This window comes from Protopterus annectens, chromosome 7.part0 (assembly GCF_019279795.1).
Source record: "Protopterus annectens isolate FY-2018-M chromosome 7.part0, PAN1.0, whole genome shotgun sequence".
Lineage (NCBI taxonomy): Eukaryota > Metazoa > Chordata > Ceratodontiformes > Protopteridae > Protopterus > Protopterus annectens.
Window position 1 is genome coordinate 1,306,296,421 of NC_056739.1, and position 19,984 is coordinate 1,306,316,404.

Consider the following 19,984-nt stretch of genomic DNA (forward strand, 5'->3'; position numbering starts at 1 on the left):
GCACAACCTTCAACGAAGGTATGCCCATTCACACATGTCTCCACACAGAAGACGCTCTAGCTGAGAATTGAACAGGACAACGTCTTACTGTGAGGCGACAACGCTACCGCAGCACCACCACCGCAGTTTTTAGATAGATAGATTTTTTTTCAAGCTGATTAATTTAGGAATGTGCAGGTTAATGTCATTCATATAACAACCAATACATTCAATAGTGTTGCAGAATGTTTTATTTTGACTGAGCTATTTTCTCATCCTACAGATTTGGTGCCTAGATTGACAGAGGGACGGGGTCTCATTCTAAAGTAGCCTTATCCTGCACTGCTTCAACTGTCAATGCAAAATTGGACCCTTTCACCCAGTTTGTGAAAGCCTCTCAGGAAGTTCCTCCCAGGGGAAGCAGCAATGAGCAACAGTGGTGCACGAGAGGGACCAGCCCGACAGGGTGCTGCAGCTCCTCGGCAACCTCCTCCAGCTGAGCCTCCAAAAAGAGGGCGTGGGAGACCCAGGAAACAACCTCAGGTGAGTAAATGTTTTGCTGAAGCTTGTTTTGCTAGGAAGACCACTGTATGAAAAGTGAGACTTAAACCCTATAAAGAGAAGCAGAAGATCCCCAGGAACATAATGTGTGTGTGGGGTGTCATATAAGAACTGCATTTGTTTTGCTGTGTTTTGCATTTGTGGTATTGATTCTTACTTTTTAACATAGTGATATGTTTATGTAAATGTATAATCCGTACAAATCTCAAAGAAAGATGGCTGGACCTATGTCCAATTCAATCAAAAATCTGCTTTCTTTGTGCCATTCATTAGCATTTTTGTGCTATGTGCAGGCATAGTAGTTATCCAGATGAATGACTTCTGATTCTCCCTTTCTTCTTATTTGAGCTATGCCTATTTTGCTGTTATGTCTAGTATCTACCATTACTTTGTTTATACTCTGAGTTTAAGCAGACAGTAGTTGTTATCTTTGATGTCTTGTTATGCAGACTAAAATTTTTAGTTATCACATTCTGTTCACAACATTGTGTTGGGGCCATTCTTTGTTAAGAAACATCAGCCTGAAGGAATTGCTTTTCCAGACTTCTTCCAATAGTAGTTTATTCCCAGAAGGGGAACTTAATTTTCTTATTGCATATCTTATTATATCAACAAAGTCCAGTAACTTGTCAGTATATAAACCAATTTCTTACAATACTTAAAATGCTGTATTTTATATACTTTCAGCCAGTCAACACAAAACAATCAAGTATTCATCCCACAGGACTCAAAGACAGCCTACATTTTACTGTGTCCTATCAAAAAGCTACTTCTCTTCCAGAATTGCGTAAGAGACAGTCCCAATTTCTTTGTGACCAGTTTCATTGTGCCATTGTTTTCACTTCTTTTTCTTAGTTGATTTGTATCCTCATATCATGCCAAGTAAGCACATTGGTAGTCCAGTGGTCATGGTTATAATTATTCATGTGTCTCTATGATTTTTTATTAACCATACACAAGTTGTCGTCCAAGACATATCCAAAAAACAGCTAATAGCGTTATGACAGAAGCATACAAACCGAACCGACACATCAAACAAACTAAGGAGGGGAAACTAGGCAGAAGTGAAAAAAAGAGGGTGCCTCATTGATAAATGATTTGGGGTTAAAGTTAATAAAAGTCTGCCTTGTTGGGACAGTGAAGTTATCCACATCCCACAAAGAGATGAGATTATTGTCCTGTATCAGATGCCAATACAAGGGCACCATTCACAGTTTTGAACTGCCTTTCTTCAGTACTGTCTAGATGCATCACAAATTAACCCAAGAAGTAGTGTTGCTTCATCTTCTACCCCTCAGTTTACACAATAAAGACGCCACATAGAATGCTTAGAAGAGCATGGTGTTTCATAACTCACCTTTTGTCCACAGATGTGTAACTATAGGGTTGATATATGTATTTATTTATATATATCTCAGGAGGATGTGGTTAGCCTGCCCCTTGGGGATGCAGAGGGGTTTACTGTCTGTAAAAAATTACTTTTAATTGTGTTTCCCAATCAAAGTTACAGCAAGTTCTGTTTGTTTTATTGTAGTTTTGTCCAAATGTAACTAGAGAAGTCATAGTGAACCTTTCATTTGTACATTTTCTGACAATTGCTAGCAAACATCAAAAAAGAGAACTTTGTGTCCATGGAACAAAGTTAAGGAGAGGCACCATAAACAAGTTTCCTTTCCTCAGAGAGAATTATTTCATCCTCCCATACCAGCTGACATGGCCTGAAAACCTCTTTCTGAAGCATTTTAAGTTTGTATAAGTGGTAAAATATGTTTCCAAGAGCCTATCATATATATATTTCTTTTTCCCTGCTGTGTGTTTGCTAACCATCAAACCCTGCTATGATGTGCACATCTGTTCACCATCAATAGAGCAAGTGCCTGATGTGACAATGTTGTCATCCATGACACTATGAGAGATGTTCCATTTTTTGACCCCTAATTCCCCCCCCAGTGGCTGATTTACATACTGATAGGCACTAGGACCTACTACATCTTCCACATTCCTGCACATGCAGTGTGAAGTCTGACAAATGAGCATCCCTGGCTGGTATACGGCATGATATCTCTCTCTCTCTCTCTCTCTCTCTCTCTCCCTCTCTCCCTCTCTCCCTCTCTCCCTCTCTCTCTCTCTCATTCCAGAAGGTGTGGTACTGCCTTGAGCCATACCAACTTTATCCAGCATGGGTCAGCTAGCACTGGCCATTAGGTCTCATCCTCCCCAAATGGCTCACTAACTGATCCCAGGTCATCTGATCACAGTTAGAGTGTCATCAACCTTTGACATGGAGCCAATAAGATCCTATCATAGTTTATCAACATCTCCAGTAGCAGCTCTGTATTGGTGGAAACATCTGACGAATATTTTCAGGAGTGTAAAAAGATATCATCAGAACACGAATGCAGTAGAGAAGGAAGAGTGAAACATAGCCATTCATTTTTTTTATCTCTGCCTCATGCCTCCTACTTATCCTGAAAACTTCATTCCAAGACTGGCTTCCCAAGTGCAAGGAGGTATTGCTTAACTTCATATATAAGACTGAGTGAAGTGGGTATTCCCACTGACTGAAGAGATTAACCAAAAGTAATCTCAACCACTTTAGCCAGAGAATTGAAAAACTGCACTGAATTACCTCTCAAGCCACTCCTTAAGTAGTTTGGGGGTGGTCCCTAAGTAACACAGGGGCCCAAAGCTACCTGCTGATATTTATGTATGATATAATGAAATGTAAGCAATTCCCTTGTTATTGAATAACTGATACTAATACCTTAAACCCTAATGCTGTTGAGTACTGGGCAATCTTCAGACTTAAAATGGAATCTATCAAGAACAAATGCATCATAATTTTGGTTCCATGTAAGAACAATTTATAAACCTCGCAAAAGTCAGCCTCACCCCATCTTCTCAGAGTCCTAAATCATCATGAGTGCTGTATTAATAACTGCAGTTTCCATAGTTTTTCCAATATGAGTAGTAATCCAGACAAGAACAAAAAGAATGCAAATTTGTTGCAGACAGGTATAATTCCAGATGCAGGAACTAAATTACTTGCTCTTTCTGTTTCTTATAATTACATGCAGCCTAACACCATGTCATTAGGAGGCCCAGAACTATGAATAGTATGTTATACTCATTTTCTTTTTTTTTTAAACAAGAAACAACTTTATTAAATTATCACGTATGACATAGGTCATGTTACATTTATATAAATGACAATAAACCATAGCGACACAATTTCACTTGCAAACATTATACATTCCAAACCCTGCAAGACAAATGTAACTGCAAACATTATACATCACTTTTAAAATGTCCACTCATTCTTAGTCAGCCATTATATAGCTCATTCAGATCCTGCCTTCTTTAAACCTCGTTCCTCCTCTGCATGTATTGATCCCACAGTTCCCATTTTTTCTATGTAATTTGCTCTACCGTTTTCTAAAGATCCCAGTTCCAGTTGTTTTAACTGTGTTACTACCTTCACTACTTCTAATAAAGTTGGTTTAAACTTTGAATTCCATTTTCTAGTAAATACTATTATGTCAGTCATCATAATTAGACTCAGCAAGGCCTTACTAGGTCTAGGCAATGCATAGCTCAAAAAATAATTTTGCTAGTCACTCCATCTTGCTCACCCAGCATCTCCAACAGAGTAGTCTGCAGGGAATCTTTAACTCTACCAACTCACTACACTCCCAGAAAATATGTTCCCAGTTACCTCTTTCTTTCCCATCACACCTTCAATAGTGTTATCTACTTGAGGAAAAATTCTTTGAAGTTTGCTTCACTTCCAGGCAAAGTCCAAAATCTTCTAGATTTTGTTGCATATTTGGGAGACATACATATATCCCCCCATTAACCCGCGGTAGTGGTGCTGCGGTAGCATTGTCGTCTCACAGCAAGATGTTGTCACGTTCGATTCTCAGCTAGAGCGTCTTCTGTGTGGAGGCATGCGTGAATGGGCGTGCCTTCGTTGAAAGTTGTGCGTCAGGGCTGGTAACTCGGCACATAAAAATCCACTACCAAACATTAGCGGACCGGAGTTCCGCTGTGGCGACCCCTAACCGGGATAAGCCGAAAGACACAACAACATATATCCCCCCATTGTTTCTTTGTCAATTGCTTATCTAATCTCTCTTAATAGTCCTTCCTAATTTTCTCTGATTGATTCTTATAGTTATGCAATATTTTATATGCTGTACTAATTATTCCTTTCTTAATGGCAACTTCTGTTTTAGATTCTTCCAAAAACTCTACCAGTGCTGGTCTTTCATTTAGGACCCCCTATTTCTTTCTTTTGCCTATATTCTGGTATCAGTACTTGATATGGAAAGCAATCTTTAGCCTGCAGTCCAAATAAGTTCTTGGCGTCTTCCCATTCTGTTACCTTTCTCTCTCTGGTTATTGCTCCCAAAACCTTGGTTCCTTCACCAGTTTTCTCTAATGCATTCCCGCCCCCTCTTACCTATTGTCAGTATTCCTAATTGCAGTCATCCCTATTGGCAGAATCTCCTTTCTCTATTTCCATGTTGACGTGGTTCTTGTTCATTTCCTAGCAACTTTCTTAGGTGGCTGCATTATTGTTTATATCAAGGGATAAAGGACCTTTGGCACAAATACAATATTAGTTAATACAGTTTTTGTAAGTGGTATGATCAACATATTCCACACTGACCTAGATGTGACTTTAAAATTAGCTCTGGCACTTTAGCCTGGGAATTGGTGATCTAATGCAAATCCACTGATACCCATGTCTCTAGGTATTTTACAGCCCTAAGGAGACATCTGATTTGAATTTTTGGACCACGCTGTCATAGAGAGGGGAGGAGAAGCCCAGTAATACCTTGTGATTTCAAGCTGTTCCCTTTAAAGTCCACAAATCCAAAATAACTAAACTACCTGCCACAAGCCAGCAACAAAAATAACTTCTCAGTGTACATAAGGGTAATCAGGATACTGTCTGAGTAAAGATTTACAGACACAAGTGAACTATAGTAGCTCTCCTCAGCATACCTTATGTAATTATTAACAGATCAATTTCAGAACAAAAGGTGCCACTTCTCTGGAAAATCTCATACATTATACCAATACACAAAGGGGGCACATCCACTGACCTAACAAACTACCACCCTTTAGCTATACTTTCCCCATTGACTGAAATGCTGGAAAAATGTGTCCACCCCTAGATCCTAACATATTTTCTCTCCAACAATCTTCTTGCCGAAACTCAACATGGATTCTGCCACAACCATAGCACTATCACTGCACTCATTGTTTTTAGTAACCTAGTAAGTATGCAACGCAACAATGGCCAACTAGTGTCTGCAGTTTTCCTTGACTTATCAAAGGAGTTTGATACAGTCTCCCATACAAAACTTCTAACATCACTCTCAGAATTAAAACTAACTACCCCCACTCTGTTATGGTTTCAAGACGACCTCTCCCTATGTCAACAAGTTGTTCAGTGGAAAAATTCCCTTTCCCCCCTACTTCCTGTAAAATTAGGAGTACCCCAAGGATCAGTCCTAGGACCCCTACTTTTCATTATATTTACAAGTAATCTTCACAAAGCCACCCCTGTGGCAAATCTGGTTCAATATGCTGATGACTCCACCTTAATCTGCTGTGCCCCCACCCTCCAACAACTTCACATCAAGCCATCGAAACCTGGTTAACAAACTCCCTAGCAATATTAAATCCAAAAAAAGACTCAACCTCTGCTCTTCCATCCTTCCAAAGTAGCAGTACCTACTCCCCCGTTCTCTATTTCTGCATCAGATAATACCCCTATCTCCCCCTCACACAAACCAAATTACTAGGGGTCATTATTGACAATAATATGAAATTTGACAAACACATAGCTCATACAATAACCAAAGTCAACAAAAAACTAGGTACTCTTTACAGATGTAAAAACTTCCTAACCAGCAACAGTAAATTTACCTTAGCTCGTACCCATCCTCTCTACCTTATTGTATGCTTCTTCTGTCCTAATTAATCTAAACAAAAGCGACTTAAAAAATCTATCAGTATGCTACAGCAAAATAGCAAAATTCTTCCTACCGCACCCACCATTGTCAAGCCTAAAACAACTTTCCTGGCTGGAACTCCCAAGCACCTTAGCTCTAAACCAACTTCTTCTAACTCACCAAATACTGTACCAACCTGACAAAACTCCAGCATTACAAGACCTGATCACCCTCTACTCCAATAACCGAGATCTTAGATCCACTAACAAGGTACTAATCGCAATCTCCAAAAGCCATTGCAACTCTTGTGACTCCCTGTATTCTAGCAACATTGCCAAGACTTGGAACTCCCTACCACTATAAATCAGGGTGCAACCTAACAAAACCATCTTCAAAAAACAGCTTATTTCCCTACCTAAACAACTCTTGGACATGCAACTGCCTAGCACCTGGCTGATATATTCAAACACCTTTCCCCTACCCACTGTCCAACCTCTTCTTAAAAACTCCCACAGATGCACTATATATTACCACACGTTACTTACCAACTCACTGCCGCCTACTCCCCACTGTCCCATGTGTACCCAGTAACTCTCCTCCCTACACTAAGTTGAAAAGCTTTCCCTTAAAATGTCAAAGAACCTCATATGAACTTGTCTGTATTCTCCTCCTTTGACAAACTGACTAGTATTTTTCATTTTTCCTTTTTTCTCTTATATTCATTACATCTTCAAGATTATCTGGCTAGTATTTTTTAGTTTTTCCTTTCTTGTCTTATCTTCACTACATCTTCAAGAGTATCTCTACTAAACATACCGTATGAACAACAATCATATCTTGCTACCTGCTATACTTTTAATTGAATGTCTAAACCACCATGCTTATGTAAATATGTTATGTAATCATATGTTATTATCTGCCATATTTTATAACTGTTTGTCTAAACCACAATGCTCATGTAAATATTGTATGTATAGTATGTTAGCAATTATTCTGGAGCTTTTCTCCCTGGGCCTCCACTGAAAACAGTAAAAACACAAAGAAGCAGTCCTTTCAACGTAGCAAATCCTAGAAATTAGTAAGCGTTTACTTTACAGATGTAGACCACACTTCTGTGCAAAAAGACTGAACGCAAACTTTATTTAACAAGAAAAGAGCGTTTTCGCTGAAGCCAATGCTTACAGCTTCTTCAGAGAATAAAACAGACAGCTCTGTTCATTCGGACCTCCCCGGTAAACAAATGTAAAATAAAAATAATAAAATAAAAATATCTGCTCGATACATTCTAAATCCAGTGAGCTTAAGCTTCTACTACTGATGTAAATAGCATGAGAAAAAGACTGTTCTGATAGGTACTTAAAGTTTTCAGACATCTAAGAGCTAGTCTTGATGCATTGTGACATCTATCATGTATACTAATTATTGACTGAGCATGTTTATCAGGGAACCAAAATCTAGCAAGTAAAGACAACAGAAGTTGCCAGGTAATGGTATTAAATGGTTATTGTATGTCCAGCTCTGAGTTAGAAGTGGGAAAGAGCTGCATTTAGCTACTGAGGGGAGAATTTGTACTAACCTAATGTGGCTCTGAGCTTGTCCAGCTGTGATAACACCAGCCTGATCTGTATGCACTAATTTAGAAATACCAACTTCCAGAACATTTCTTTCACAAGTATGTTTGTTTTGTACTGTGTTTAACACTGAGGTCAGTCTGTAATTTCCGGGGTGTGGCTGGTCCTCCCCATGCTTTATTATCATAATAGTCAAGGAGTACCTCTAAAAAGGAGAGGTATTGTAAAGGACTGATTTGATACAGATATTAGTGATCTGTAAACAAGTGCCCTTAATTTTCTCAGTTTATTTACCTTATCTGTGAGTCCATTCAGGCCAAGCACTTTTTTTATATTTGTAATCTAGTTATGGCCTTCACCACTCTCCATGAGACAAATGGCGTTACTAACAAATGCTTCTACCCTGGTCCAACTTTGAATGTTCAAAATGACTCAGAAAATTCACAATGTCAGCAATCTTCACTTCTGTACCTAGAATGACAACTGCATGTACAGCCTATGAAAATATATTCAGTATTCTTTTCAGGCAATTACAACTCTTCAAGTGACTGGATAACTGAATGAGATTTTGTGTTCCATAGATGTTATTTTAACACTGCGGGCTTCCTTTTGTAGGTTGCAGATCTGTAGCTTGCCTATCTCATGTCTGGTGCCATTCCTCAATAAATTGACCCCTCAATTTCTCTAAGTCGAGGAACCAAAAACAGGCAGTTTTACGATCTCCAGTCATGTCTCTGTACAAGGACCATTTTCCTCAATCTACATTCCTCAGCTCTGAAGTTGAGAAGGGAAAAAAAAGATTTTCTGCCTTAAATTGTAACAAGTCACTCACCACAAATATAAATGTACATTGTAACAAGTGGTTTTCTACAGTTACCATATCGCTCACTAAGCGCTTTAGCCATGACAACAGCTGCAGTATCAGCATTAATTTCTGAATGCCAAACTGTACTAAAACCTGGCAGCAACTGCCAATCATGCACCCTAACACTTTGTAACAAGGGCAGCTGCACCCTTTGCCCCACCCCTACACTTCTACTAGGTTGTGCTTGTAGTTGCATAAAATGTTGACCTTAAACATTGTAATGCTCTTGATGTTTTACGGTCTTATATTTTTTGGGTTATTAATTTCAGCAGTTTAACAGATTCCTTATTTTCCAGGGTAAAGTAATATTTTTTACACACTGGGAGCATCAAGGGCTTGAACCAGTCTGGTAATCCTCCTGGTAGCTCTTCCCCATAGAGAGAGAGAGAGAGAGAGAGAGAGAGAGAGAGAGAGAGAGAGAAAGCTTTCTACGTAAGTGCACTGGATGTTTTCTTTTTCCACATCTCAGATGTCATACTTGTAAGACAATCATTGCCTTCACGTGCTTCCATCACCGTCAACTTTTTTGCTTAAGAAGAATGATGGGACAAAGGAATAAAATCAGGGACAGTTTTTTAAATAATACTCTAATTCATGTAAAAAAATAACAACGGGCTTTACATCAACGTGCATTTTCTGAATAATAGTAGATATGAAACTCTAATGACTGTTATTATGAACTAACTGTAATCCTCAGTGATTTACCACAAGACATATGAGACAAAATCAGGGACATTATACAAAGTCTGGAAAATCTGAGAGGTATATGGGTTACCCAAAATTCAGTGATATGTTCTTTTAAAGCTGGATGTCTATTTCAAAAAAGAATACCTCAAATACCTAGGAAGGTCCACACCTGCAGAGAATATAAACTGAAAATCATTTCTGAGTGGTTATCCTGGGGTGGGGTGTGGGGACTCCATCAATCCTTAACAAGAACCAGAGAGGGGAGAGATGCATGGATAAAGTATGGGTGTATAAGCAAACTTACCATAACAGTAGATGATTAGATAGGTAACTGTTGTAGTAGCATACAGCAGTGTGGGACATATCCTGCCAAGGGTCAGACGACTGGCCATTGTACAAAAGTCTTTTGGTACCATCTACATGCAAGGTATGTCTGAGGAAGCTCAAGGGTATGCTGGTGTAAATTCAGACATATGGGTGCAAAATTCAGAGATTTCTTGCCCTAAAATATAAAGGAGGCTAAAATAAGCCATCATTCAGGATACCAAATTGGATGTTGATGTGCTAGGAGAAAAGAAGGATAGGAGACAAATGGGAAAAAAAAAACACCCTAGCCAAACTATGATCCCCCCCCCCCAAAAAAAAAAAACAGGAAGATGTTTATGTTCTAGGAGAAAAGAAGGATAGGGGACAAATGGGAAAAAAAACACCCTAGTCAAAGTATGATCTCCCGAAAAAAAAAAAAAAAACAGGAAAGAGAAACAGGATAAGGGGTAAGATGGAGGGTTCATTACTGCAACAGTGATCTAGTCGATCTTTTACTGTTATGATAATTGTACTTATATGGGACAATTGACAAAGCCTATATAGCAAAAGAGGAGAACTAAGAGTCAGATTCCCAGAGCCCCTAGAAAATTAATCTAGCAAATCCTGCTCTGGCTCTGGAAAGAGTCATTCATGTAATGTTTTGTAAATGTGTGTATAAATGGATGGGTAATCAGAAAATCACCTCTGGTCTGGTGCCTATGTCTCTGATAGACAGAGGCAGTCAGTAAATTACCCCCTGTATAAATCAAATTTGTGAGTCACATTTGGGTCGCATGGCTAGGCTTATAAGGGCCTTAGTGGTCATTAGCCTAGTGTACATCTATGAAATGACCATATCTGGAAATTATTTGTTTTGACACTAGTTGCCCTTTTTTCTTTCTATCAAAAAAAAGAAGAGTTGGAGTTTTTTGTGGACATTGAGCATATACAAAATTATCTCTCCCTGTTTTTAGGTAAGGGAAGAAACATGGGGAGCTAAATGCATTGGTTTAAAGTAAATTTTGAAACTATTTTTGACAACAAAGAAGGATTAGTGATTAAGGGCACTCTGTCCATATGAAAAATAACCAACGACTGATTCACCATTGAGGGCTGCAACTCAGATACCCATCTAGCCAAGGTCAGAGAAGTTAAGTAAAACAGATTTCCTAGTCAAAAATGCCGGATAAGCTTGATGAACTGACTCAAAGGGTGGTAAAGTAAGCTTTTTTAAAACATAGTTGATGTTCAAGGGAGGGGCTACCTGTTTACTTGGTGGACAGGTATGTAAAACTCCTTTCAAAAAATGTTTTACCTGGAATAAAGAAGAAAGGGGATCTAAAGGCAACAAATACAAGTTCCTGAATCTGTAACTCAAACTGAGTCTGAAGGTAGTAAGATTGATGTTAACCATGATATAGTTGCTCAGTACAGTGAGCGATGTGATGAATTGTGTATAAATTATATTCTAGCAGGTGATTAAGAGAAGGAAAAGGAATGATGATAGTGTAGGCCGAGAAGAGGATGCGCATGATAAAATAAAACAAAATAATAAGGATAGAACAAGAAAAAGGTTAAGAAAAAAAAAAACGGAATAAAACAGTCTGTTAGAAAAGGGAAAGGAAGATAATCTTTGCATGTTTGAATGTGAATAGTATAATAAATATGAATTGCCATTTGACTGCTTTACAGTTTTATAAATCAGTGCAAGCAGCAGTTATTGCTTTATTGGATATTAAATATCTTAATGAGAAACAAAAGCAACAAGCAGGGGCTTGATGATGTGATATTATTCTTTGAAGTTTGGTATAGATTTTCTTAGTGGAATTGCAGTATTATGTAAGAACACTGTTCAAATTTTATAGGTTCATAGATTACTACTAGGCTAGCTGCCTTCTTGGTCCATTTTAAGCCTAGCCAATTATCCCATGCTGGAATCAAACCCTGTACCTTATATCTGTAAGGTAAGATTTCCAGGTAGACTCTTAATGGATTGTCATTGTCATACAAATTTTTATTTATGAATTGTGATGTTTATTTATGCTTCTACCAAAATAAAAGACAGAGAAGAATTATTTGAAAGTCAGAAAGTATTGGTAAATATTAGTATTCCGTAATTATGAGGGGGAGATTTAAATTGCAATTTCTGAAAATCCATAACAAAAATTGATAAAAATGTAAACATTTTCAAAGAAGTCCTGTTCTGTGGCAATCTTTTGCAATGATCGAGTGTGGGTTTTACTTATAGAGGTGGAGCATTACAGACTGACATTGACTAAATGATTTATTTTGGCTGTGAACTTCTAGAAAAGTGGAATTAGATTCCACTGATCATTCTGCACTACTTAGCAAGGCTGCTCATCGAGTGGCCTCTTACTTGTTGTGATTAATGCTATCCTTATGGAAAGCTCGGAGGCATTTCCTGCAGTAGCTGTTGTTCCTGGTATTGACTTTACATTATTTTTTTTTCATATTTTGATGATTTAAATTTTGCTGATAAATTTAGTTTTAGGATGAATGAGATCTTTACTACAGTTTACTACAGTATAGGTTACACAGTAGGATTGTCATATAACATGGAAAATATGTTGTATTTTGAAATTATAAATCTAATGTTGATTTTATTAGATATACTTTAAATATATAAATTTTGGAGATAAGAATTATGTGCATGTGGAAAGACAGACTATTTTATATAAAATAAGTAGCTCCTGGAAAGTTGACATACATGAGTTTGTTGTGTCTATTTCTTTTTTCTAAATATAAAGAGTTGTTAGGAACCTTTTCTATTTTTTTTCTGGGGGGGTAAATTAAATCCAATTAAGGTAAATATGATATACTAATATGGAGATTAATTAATCCTGTAGTATTTTAACATCTGTATTATATCTTATCAACTTAAAAAAAATAAAAAGCCAGACTGTCTTGGACAAGTATTATGATGTGAGTATAAGGATCTATGTCTGAGTGTATTTTCAGGAACATCATCATCTTCTTTCAGCTGTTCTCGTTAGGGGTCACCACAGCGGATCATCTGTTTCCATTTCTTTCTGTCCTCTGCATCTTGCTCTGTCACACCAACCACCTGCATGTCCTCTCTCACCACATCCATAAACCTTATCTTAGGCCTTCCTCTTTTCCTGTTATCTGGTAGCTTCATCCTTAGCATCTTTTCCCTATACTCAGCATCCCTCCTCAGCACATGTCCAAACCAATGTAATCTTGCCTCTCTGGCTTTGTCACCAAACCTTCCAACCTGGGCTGACCCTCTAATATACTTATTCCTAATCCTGTCCACCCTCGTCACACCCAGTGCAAATCTTATCATCTTTAACTCTGCCACATTCAGCTCTAACTCCTGCCTTTTTGTCAATGCCACTGTCTCCAACCCATATAACATAGATGGTCTCACCACCCTCTTGCAGACCTTCCCCTTCACTCTTACTGGTACTCGTCTGTCACAAATCACTCCTGACTCTCTTCTCCACCCACTCCATCCTGCCTGTACTCTCTTCTTCACCTCTCTTCCACACTCACCATTACTCTGAACTATTGATCCCAAGTATTTAAACTCATCCACTTTCGCCACCTCTAATCCTTGCATCCTCACCATTCCCTCTATCCTCCCTCTCATTCACACACATATATTCTGTCTTAGTCCTGCTGACCTTCATTCCTCTTCTTTCTAGAGCATATCTCCATCTCTCCAGGGTCTCCTCCACCTGTTCCCTACTCTCACTACAGATCACAATGTCATCTGTAAACAAGTGAAATGTACCTGTAATTGTGATAGATTAGATTCATACCTTTTTACTTTGTAATGTAAATCTTGATAGTGTGTCAGTAAATAGGAGAGTTTAGTAGGTGATCTTGATGAATGCTCATGATTGTGAAAGACTTTGGGAAACTTTCTATACTAATTAAGAAAGTAATTATGGACACAATAGTAAGAGTTAAAGATGTTTTAGACGTATGCTTGATAAACAGGGTGTTAAAGGGCAAATGAAATACAAAGTTATGACAGAAAGAATGTCAGTTGTGTGGGGTGGACGAAATGCAGAGCATGCGTTATTATCTTGCCAAAGAATTAGAACAGATTGGAAGATTATTATTGAGTATTTTAATCTTCTAATATTGTTGTACTTAGATTTGAATATTATTTTGTATGGGTATTATGATTTTGCATCTTGTAATGAAAAACAAATATGATGTTATCATGATTATTGTGTTGTGATGAGCTGTTGAATGACCAATTGTGGGATTGTTCACTAATATTAGGGAAGATGTAAAGGGTGGAGGGAGTGTGATTATATAGTGTAAATATTTATGTCTGTATATACCATTTCTTTTTAATTCATTGGTTTGAGTATAGTGATTTTCCTTAGTTAGCATTTTTCTTGTCTCTGTGTGTTCATACTCAAGATTTGTGATGTCATGTAATATATTAATAAAGTACCCCTAACCTTTTCGATAAATGGTGGGGATCTTTTATATCCACCAGAGCTAGCATCAATTCAGGCAGATATGGCCTTGGTTTAACTTCTCATTGTAGTTTCACTCTTTGAGGTAGCAGACTCTGAAGTGAATGTTCTCATCAATTCCTCCAGTCAGCTCATTATGAATGAAATTAAGCACAAGTACAGGCATCCCCCCCAGCCACCAAATCTAGCAAAGCTGCTTAAAATGCAGCTGCATAGTCAGTTAAAAGGGGACAAGAATAACATCTGGTACAAAAAAAGGTAAAGAAAAAGCTAACAAAAATTAAATATACAGTCTCTGGTGCACTTTGCCTTCTCTGTTTTGCCACTTGTGAATGCAGTCCATAGCTACCCTATAGACTTCCCATACTCTGGAACAAACTACCTATCTATATCAAACAAAGCTCCTCATTAGTGCTCTTCAAGAAAAATCTTGATGATTGGAAGGGAGACAGGAAATTCACCCCGGGGATCACTTCTGTGGCTCTGCTCGACAGTGGCACAAGAAAATAATTTTCTTGGGTGGCGAACGCCAGGGTACCTTTGGCTAGGCTTATGTAGGCCCTAGGGCCAATAGCCTTGTACCTACCTATGAACCTATGAACCCATAGAAGGGGTAGAGATATTCTGGCATCTTCCCTGAATCTTGAATAAGTCAAGTTATAAGTATGAGGACAACTGGAAACCAGAAGCAAGTCTAATAAGGCCTTGTATTCCAAAATGATGAGTCAGAAGGCTTTCTCATTAAGATAGTAAAGTGATATGTCCTTCCATTTCCATGTTGCAGTGTTCTTACTGTGGGATTCTCCGCCTCAGGCAACTCGAACATTGGCTCCTATATAAAAGCTTAAGCTTGGTTGCTGTTGGTGCGTGGGACGTCACACACAGTGCTATAAACCAGGAGCCTTAAATGTGATGTCTGAACACACAAACCCCAGAACTTTTTTGCCGCAGTCAAACCTCAGATCAATCGCATTGCTCCTCTACTATCAAGATGTCTAAAACTAAGTATCCTGTTGGGGAATTCTTAAAATGTATTATTGCTCAAACTTGGTTAGCTGTTTTGTTCTTAGCCGATATCCGCTAAGAAGGGTAAATGCTGATGCAGACGTCAAATTTCGCATAAGGATGCCCATGACCATTCCATATTCTGTTTAGGCTGGGAGCACGACCATACGTCCTGCGCCATTTGCCAGTCCTTTGTCCTAAAAATGCTTAGAAGCCATCTGGCTGCTTTTAATCTATAGCTGGAAAACCAGACATTTAAAATGTTAGCGCTTAGGATGGATCCCGAGTTGGTCGCCCAAGTGGAGCCACCACGGCCAAACTTTCATGGCCTACTACCGCTGACCCTCCAGCTGCCGATTTAGGGGTTGAGGGATGCCCGCTAGAGCCATCTATTTCGGCGGCTCTCCTTGAGGAAGCCGCATCTGAAGTACAGGCCAGCACATCCGTGGAGGTTACTCAGAGGTCCATTTCTGCCGAAGCCGAGGGGAACGAGGCTCCACCAGATGCCCATCCAGGATACCAGTTAGCTCAGGCCCCTGTAACTAGGCCTTCTCCCAAAGCTACCCCTTTGAAAAGAAAGCAAAAAAACAGACATCTTTCTTCCTCTTTGGAAGGAATTCCTGACTGACAATCATTTACTCAGTTCTTGATGCAGACCTTCATGGCCCTTAGGCCCTCAGCCTTCTCACCCTCCACTATCCCAATGCTTAGCCTAGGCCTGCTTCCCCTACCTCTGTTCTCCCTCCCACTCCTCAGGAAGAAGAAGAGGATATTTTCTCATCATCATCAGATGAGTCTATTACTTACTCATCTTAAATAGCCTCTCCTCTGGAATACTAGTCCCCAGATGAGGAATCCATTGAAGGTGACTCTCCTCCAGAAGATATCACTTTTGTAGAAACCATTACTAAAATGAAAGAATATTTCAAATGGGCTATTCCCAAATGACTGAAACTCAAAAAAGATATTTTGAGTTGCTGCAAGTTGAATCTCCCTCTCTGTCTGCCATCCCCTCAGTTATTCCTGCATACCTAAACCCATTTGTTTCTACATCTAAAAATCTAGACTCTCAACCACCTGCTCCTAAGAGATCAGATTGTATCTATAAGGTGCATGATGATTGCAAATTTCTGATGAAACCCCCTTGGCGGACCCTGCAGTCATAGCTGTAAGCCCCTGACAAGCAGTCAAGACTTATCCCATCCTCGTATCTTCTGCCTACTGACAAGGATAGCAAGAACATAGGCTGGGTAAGCAGATTTATATCTCTTCCACCCTAACCTTCAGAGCCATTATTTACCAAGCCCATATGATTAGGTATGCCCTAGACTTGGTAACCCAAGCATCTACACTTTCATCGTCACTGCCAGACTCTCCCATCGAGACAAAAGTAGCAGCAAAGCTGACCCTGGCATCCCAAGTAGCCAGACACTCCATTAGATGCAGTTAAGATGCAGCAGAGGCCTCTGCAAGATCTACTGAATCTGCATCTATGCTATGCAGATATTTATGGCTCTGGCTCCAACCATTGCCTGAAGATTTTAAATCTAAAATTCTAGATGCTGCACTAGATCACAAACTCCTGTTTGGCAAACAGTCTGCTGAACTGTTTAAGAATCTTCAGGAGAAGAGCAAGGAGCTACAAGACATTAAGCACCTCCTAGTGTCTCCTATACCAAAATACTGCAGAAATTATCCAGCTAAGACTATCTTGTGTCCGCAGAACCCCTTCCACTCCTACTCCTTCTTTGTCCAGGCATAGAAAAGGTAACAGGAGGTAAATCTCTTCCAGGTCCACTCCTTCTCAGTCTACCCACATAAAGCCCTTTCAGGACAGAAATGGTACCACAATAATGCGTGACTGCCTTGTCCATCTCTCCATCAGCCCATCTCCCACACTGCCTGCCCTTCTGGAGAACTATCACCTCAGACTGCTGGGTCCTGGCAATAGCAGAAAGGGGATATTTTCTGTCTTGGAAAGAAAAGCCCACATCATGGGGCACCCCCCCCCCAAAACCAACTACACCTTATCCCTCACATCATACAGGATCTACTGGCTCATGGAACAATAGAACCTGTCCCTTCAGGACAAGAAGGAAAAGGTTTCTACTCAAGAATATTCCTGGTACAGAAAAAGGATGGACCATGGAGGCCAATCCTGGACTTGTCTTTTCTAAACCTCTTCCTAAGAGTTCCTTCCTTCAGAATGCTGTCCTTTCAGACCCTCCTTCCACTACTACCACCCCAAGCGTTCATGGCCACTCTAGACCTAAAGGAGGCCTCCCTCCATATCCCTGTACAGCCCACTCACAGAAAGTACTTACGTTTTGCTGGGTCCTGTTCTCACTTTCAGTTTACTGCCTTGTCCTGTGGTTTGCCCACTGCACCCAGGGTCTTCACCAAATCCCTAGCTCCTGCCATAGCCTACTGCAGGACCAAGAGCAATGAAATTTAGCCCTACCTAGATGATATACTCATTCTAGCAGAGAGCGAAAACACCATAAAAAGCCATCTGCAGTTTTCCCTGTCTCTAATACAAGGGTTGGGATTCACCCTCAATCTCCCCAAATCTTCCCTTGCACCAGAGCAGATCAAAACCTTCCTGGAATGCAGGATCCGAACAGACCTGATGAAAGCACCCATAACTCCAGACAAGGTGCTTTCTGTAACAGACCACTTTCAGGATCTTCTCTGAACCCAACAACTGTCAGCAAGACAATTCATGCGACTTCTGGGTCGTATGGCAGCCACTATTCCCATGCTTCCACTAGCCAGGATGCAAATGAGGAAGCTACAGTGGTATCTAAAGACTGTATGGTGTCAACACAGCCACCCCTTAGACTTCCAGATCCCCTTCCTACTCTGCCTCAAGTCAGAACTACAGTGGTGGATCCAACAGGTTCAAATGAACCCAGGCCTTCCTCTACTACCACCTACACCAATTCAACATATGCACACAGATGCCTCAGATCTGGGCTGGGGAGCTACCATGAAGGGCCTCAAGGTGCAAGAAAACTGGCAGGCACACCTCCTGAAAAAACACATCAATGTAAGGGAGATGACTGCAGTTCATCTAGCCCTAAAAGCCTTCCTCCCCCTTCTACAGCCATGTCCCCTTCAAATCTTCAGAGACAACACCACTGTCATGTAATACATCAACAGACGGGGGGAGACTAAGTCTTACCTCCTCTGCAGGCTAGCAATGCAGATTTGGGACCTAGCCTCACAAAACAACTTACCTCTGCAGGCAGTCTATATCCCATCCCAGGACACCCACCAAGCGGATGCTCTCAGCAGATAATTCTCTCTGCATCACGAGTGGATGTTGCACAGAGAAGTTTTTCTAGACATTGTCCACCAGTGGGCCACACCTCAAATAGACTTATTTGCCTCCCCCCCCCAGAATAGACAACTAAGAAAATTCTGTACGAAGGCCCACTCCCCTCTATCCTGGAGAGTGGATTCCTTCACCATCTCATGGAAGGGATGATTTCTGTATGCCTTTCCTCCCTTTCCTCACATTCAAAAAGTCCTCCTGAAAATCAGGAGGGACAATCCAATAATCTTGCTGGTGACTCCTCATTGGCCAAGGCAACATTAGTTCATAGGTGTGTACTAGGCTAACAGCCCTGGAGCCTGTATAAGCCTAGCCCAAGAAGATTCCCTGGCATCATGCCACCCAAAATTAATTCCCCGTTCTACTATCCCTCGCCAAGGGCAATCACCAGAAGTTACCCCACAAGGTGGACCTACTCACACAGCAGAAGGGAACTCTCATCCACCCTCATCTGGAGATGCTGTGTCTAACACTCTGGGTGATAAACTTTTAATACCCTTCAGATTCCACTACTCTGAGGACATGCTTTCTGTCCTGAGGGAGGTCAGGAAACCTAACACAAGGAGATCCTACATTCTAAAATGGGAAAGATTTTCCAAATGGTATCTCCAAAGGCTTAGGGATCCCATTCTAGCAGATGTACATCTTGTCCTAGCATATGTGTGTGAGCTTATCAAGATAGGTCTTTCATACTTGTTAGTGAAAGTGCACATTTCTGCTATCTCTGCCCGCTTACCCTTAGGCCCTCCTTGCCTATCCCACAGCCTTGAGATCTAAACTTTATCCTGGAAAAACTCACACTGGCCCCATTTGAGCCAGCTAGTTCTGCATCACCACAAATGTGCACATGAAAAACAATCCTGCTGGTAGTTCTCACTTCAGCCAGAAGGGTATTAGAGTTACAGGCTGTCATGGTGTGCCCCCCCCCTACACTGTCTTCCACAAAGATAGGGTAACCCTGCGCATCAACCCTTCTTTCATGCCCAAAGTGGTCAACGAGCTATCATTAAATCAGTCCATTCACCTGCCCACCTTCTTTCCCTCTACTACCAATGACAGTGAGAGAATACTCCATTCCCTGGATGTTCACAGGCAATTAAGGTTTTACTTGGACAAAACTAAGACCATTAGAAAATCTAATCAGCTGTTTGTATCCTTTCACCTCAGGGCCCTGGGCAAGGCAGTCTCCAAACAAACTATTTCCTGTTAGATCAGGAAAACTGTTT

General features: G+C 40.2%; 1 protein-coding gene across 1 annotated transcript in view; it reads left to right on the forward strand.

Annotated features, from left to right (window-relative positions):
* Positions 1-266: 266 nt before the first annotated feature.
* The window catches only part of LOC122806161 (high mobility group protein HMGI-C-like), a 202,799-nt gene continuing 183,081 nt past the window's right edge, over positions 267-19,984 (forward strand). Inside the window, exon 1 of the mRNA XM_044076396.1 lies at positions 267-522. Coding sequence (XP_043932331.1) covers positions 406-522 — 117 coding nt within the window. The 5' untranslated portion in view covers positions 267-405. The remainder of the gene's footprint in view (positions 523-19,984) is intronic.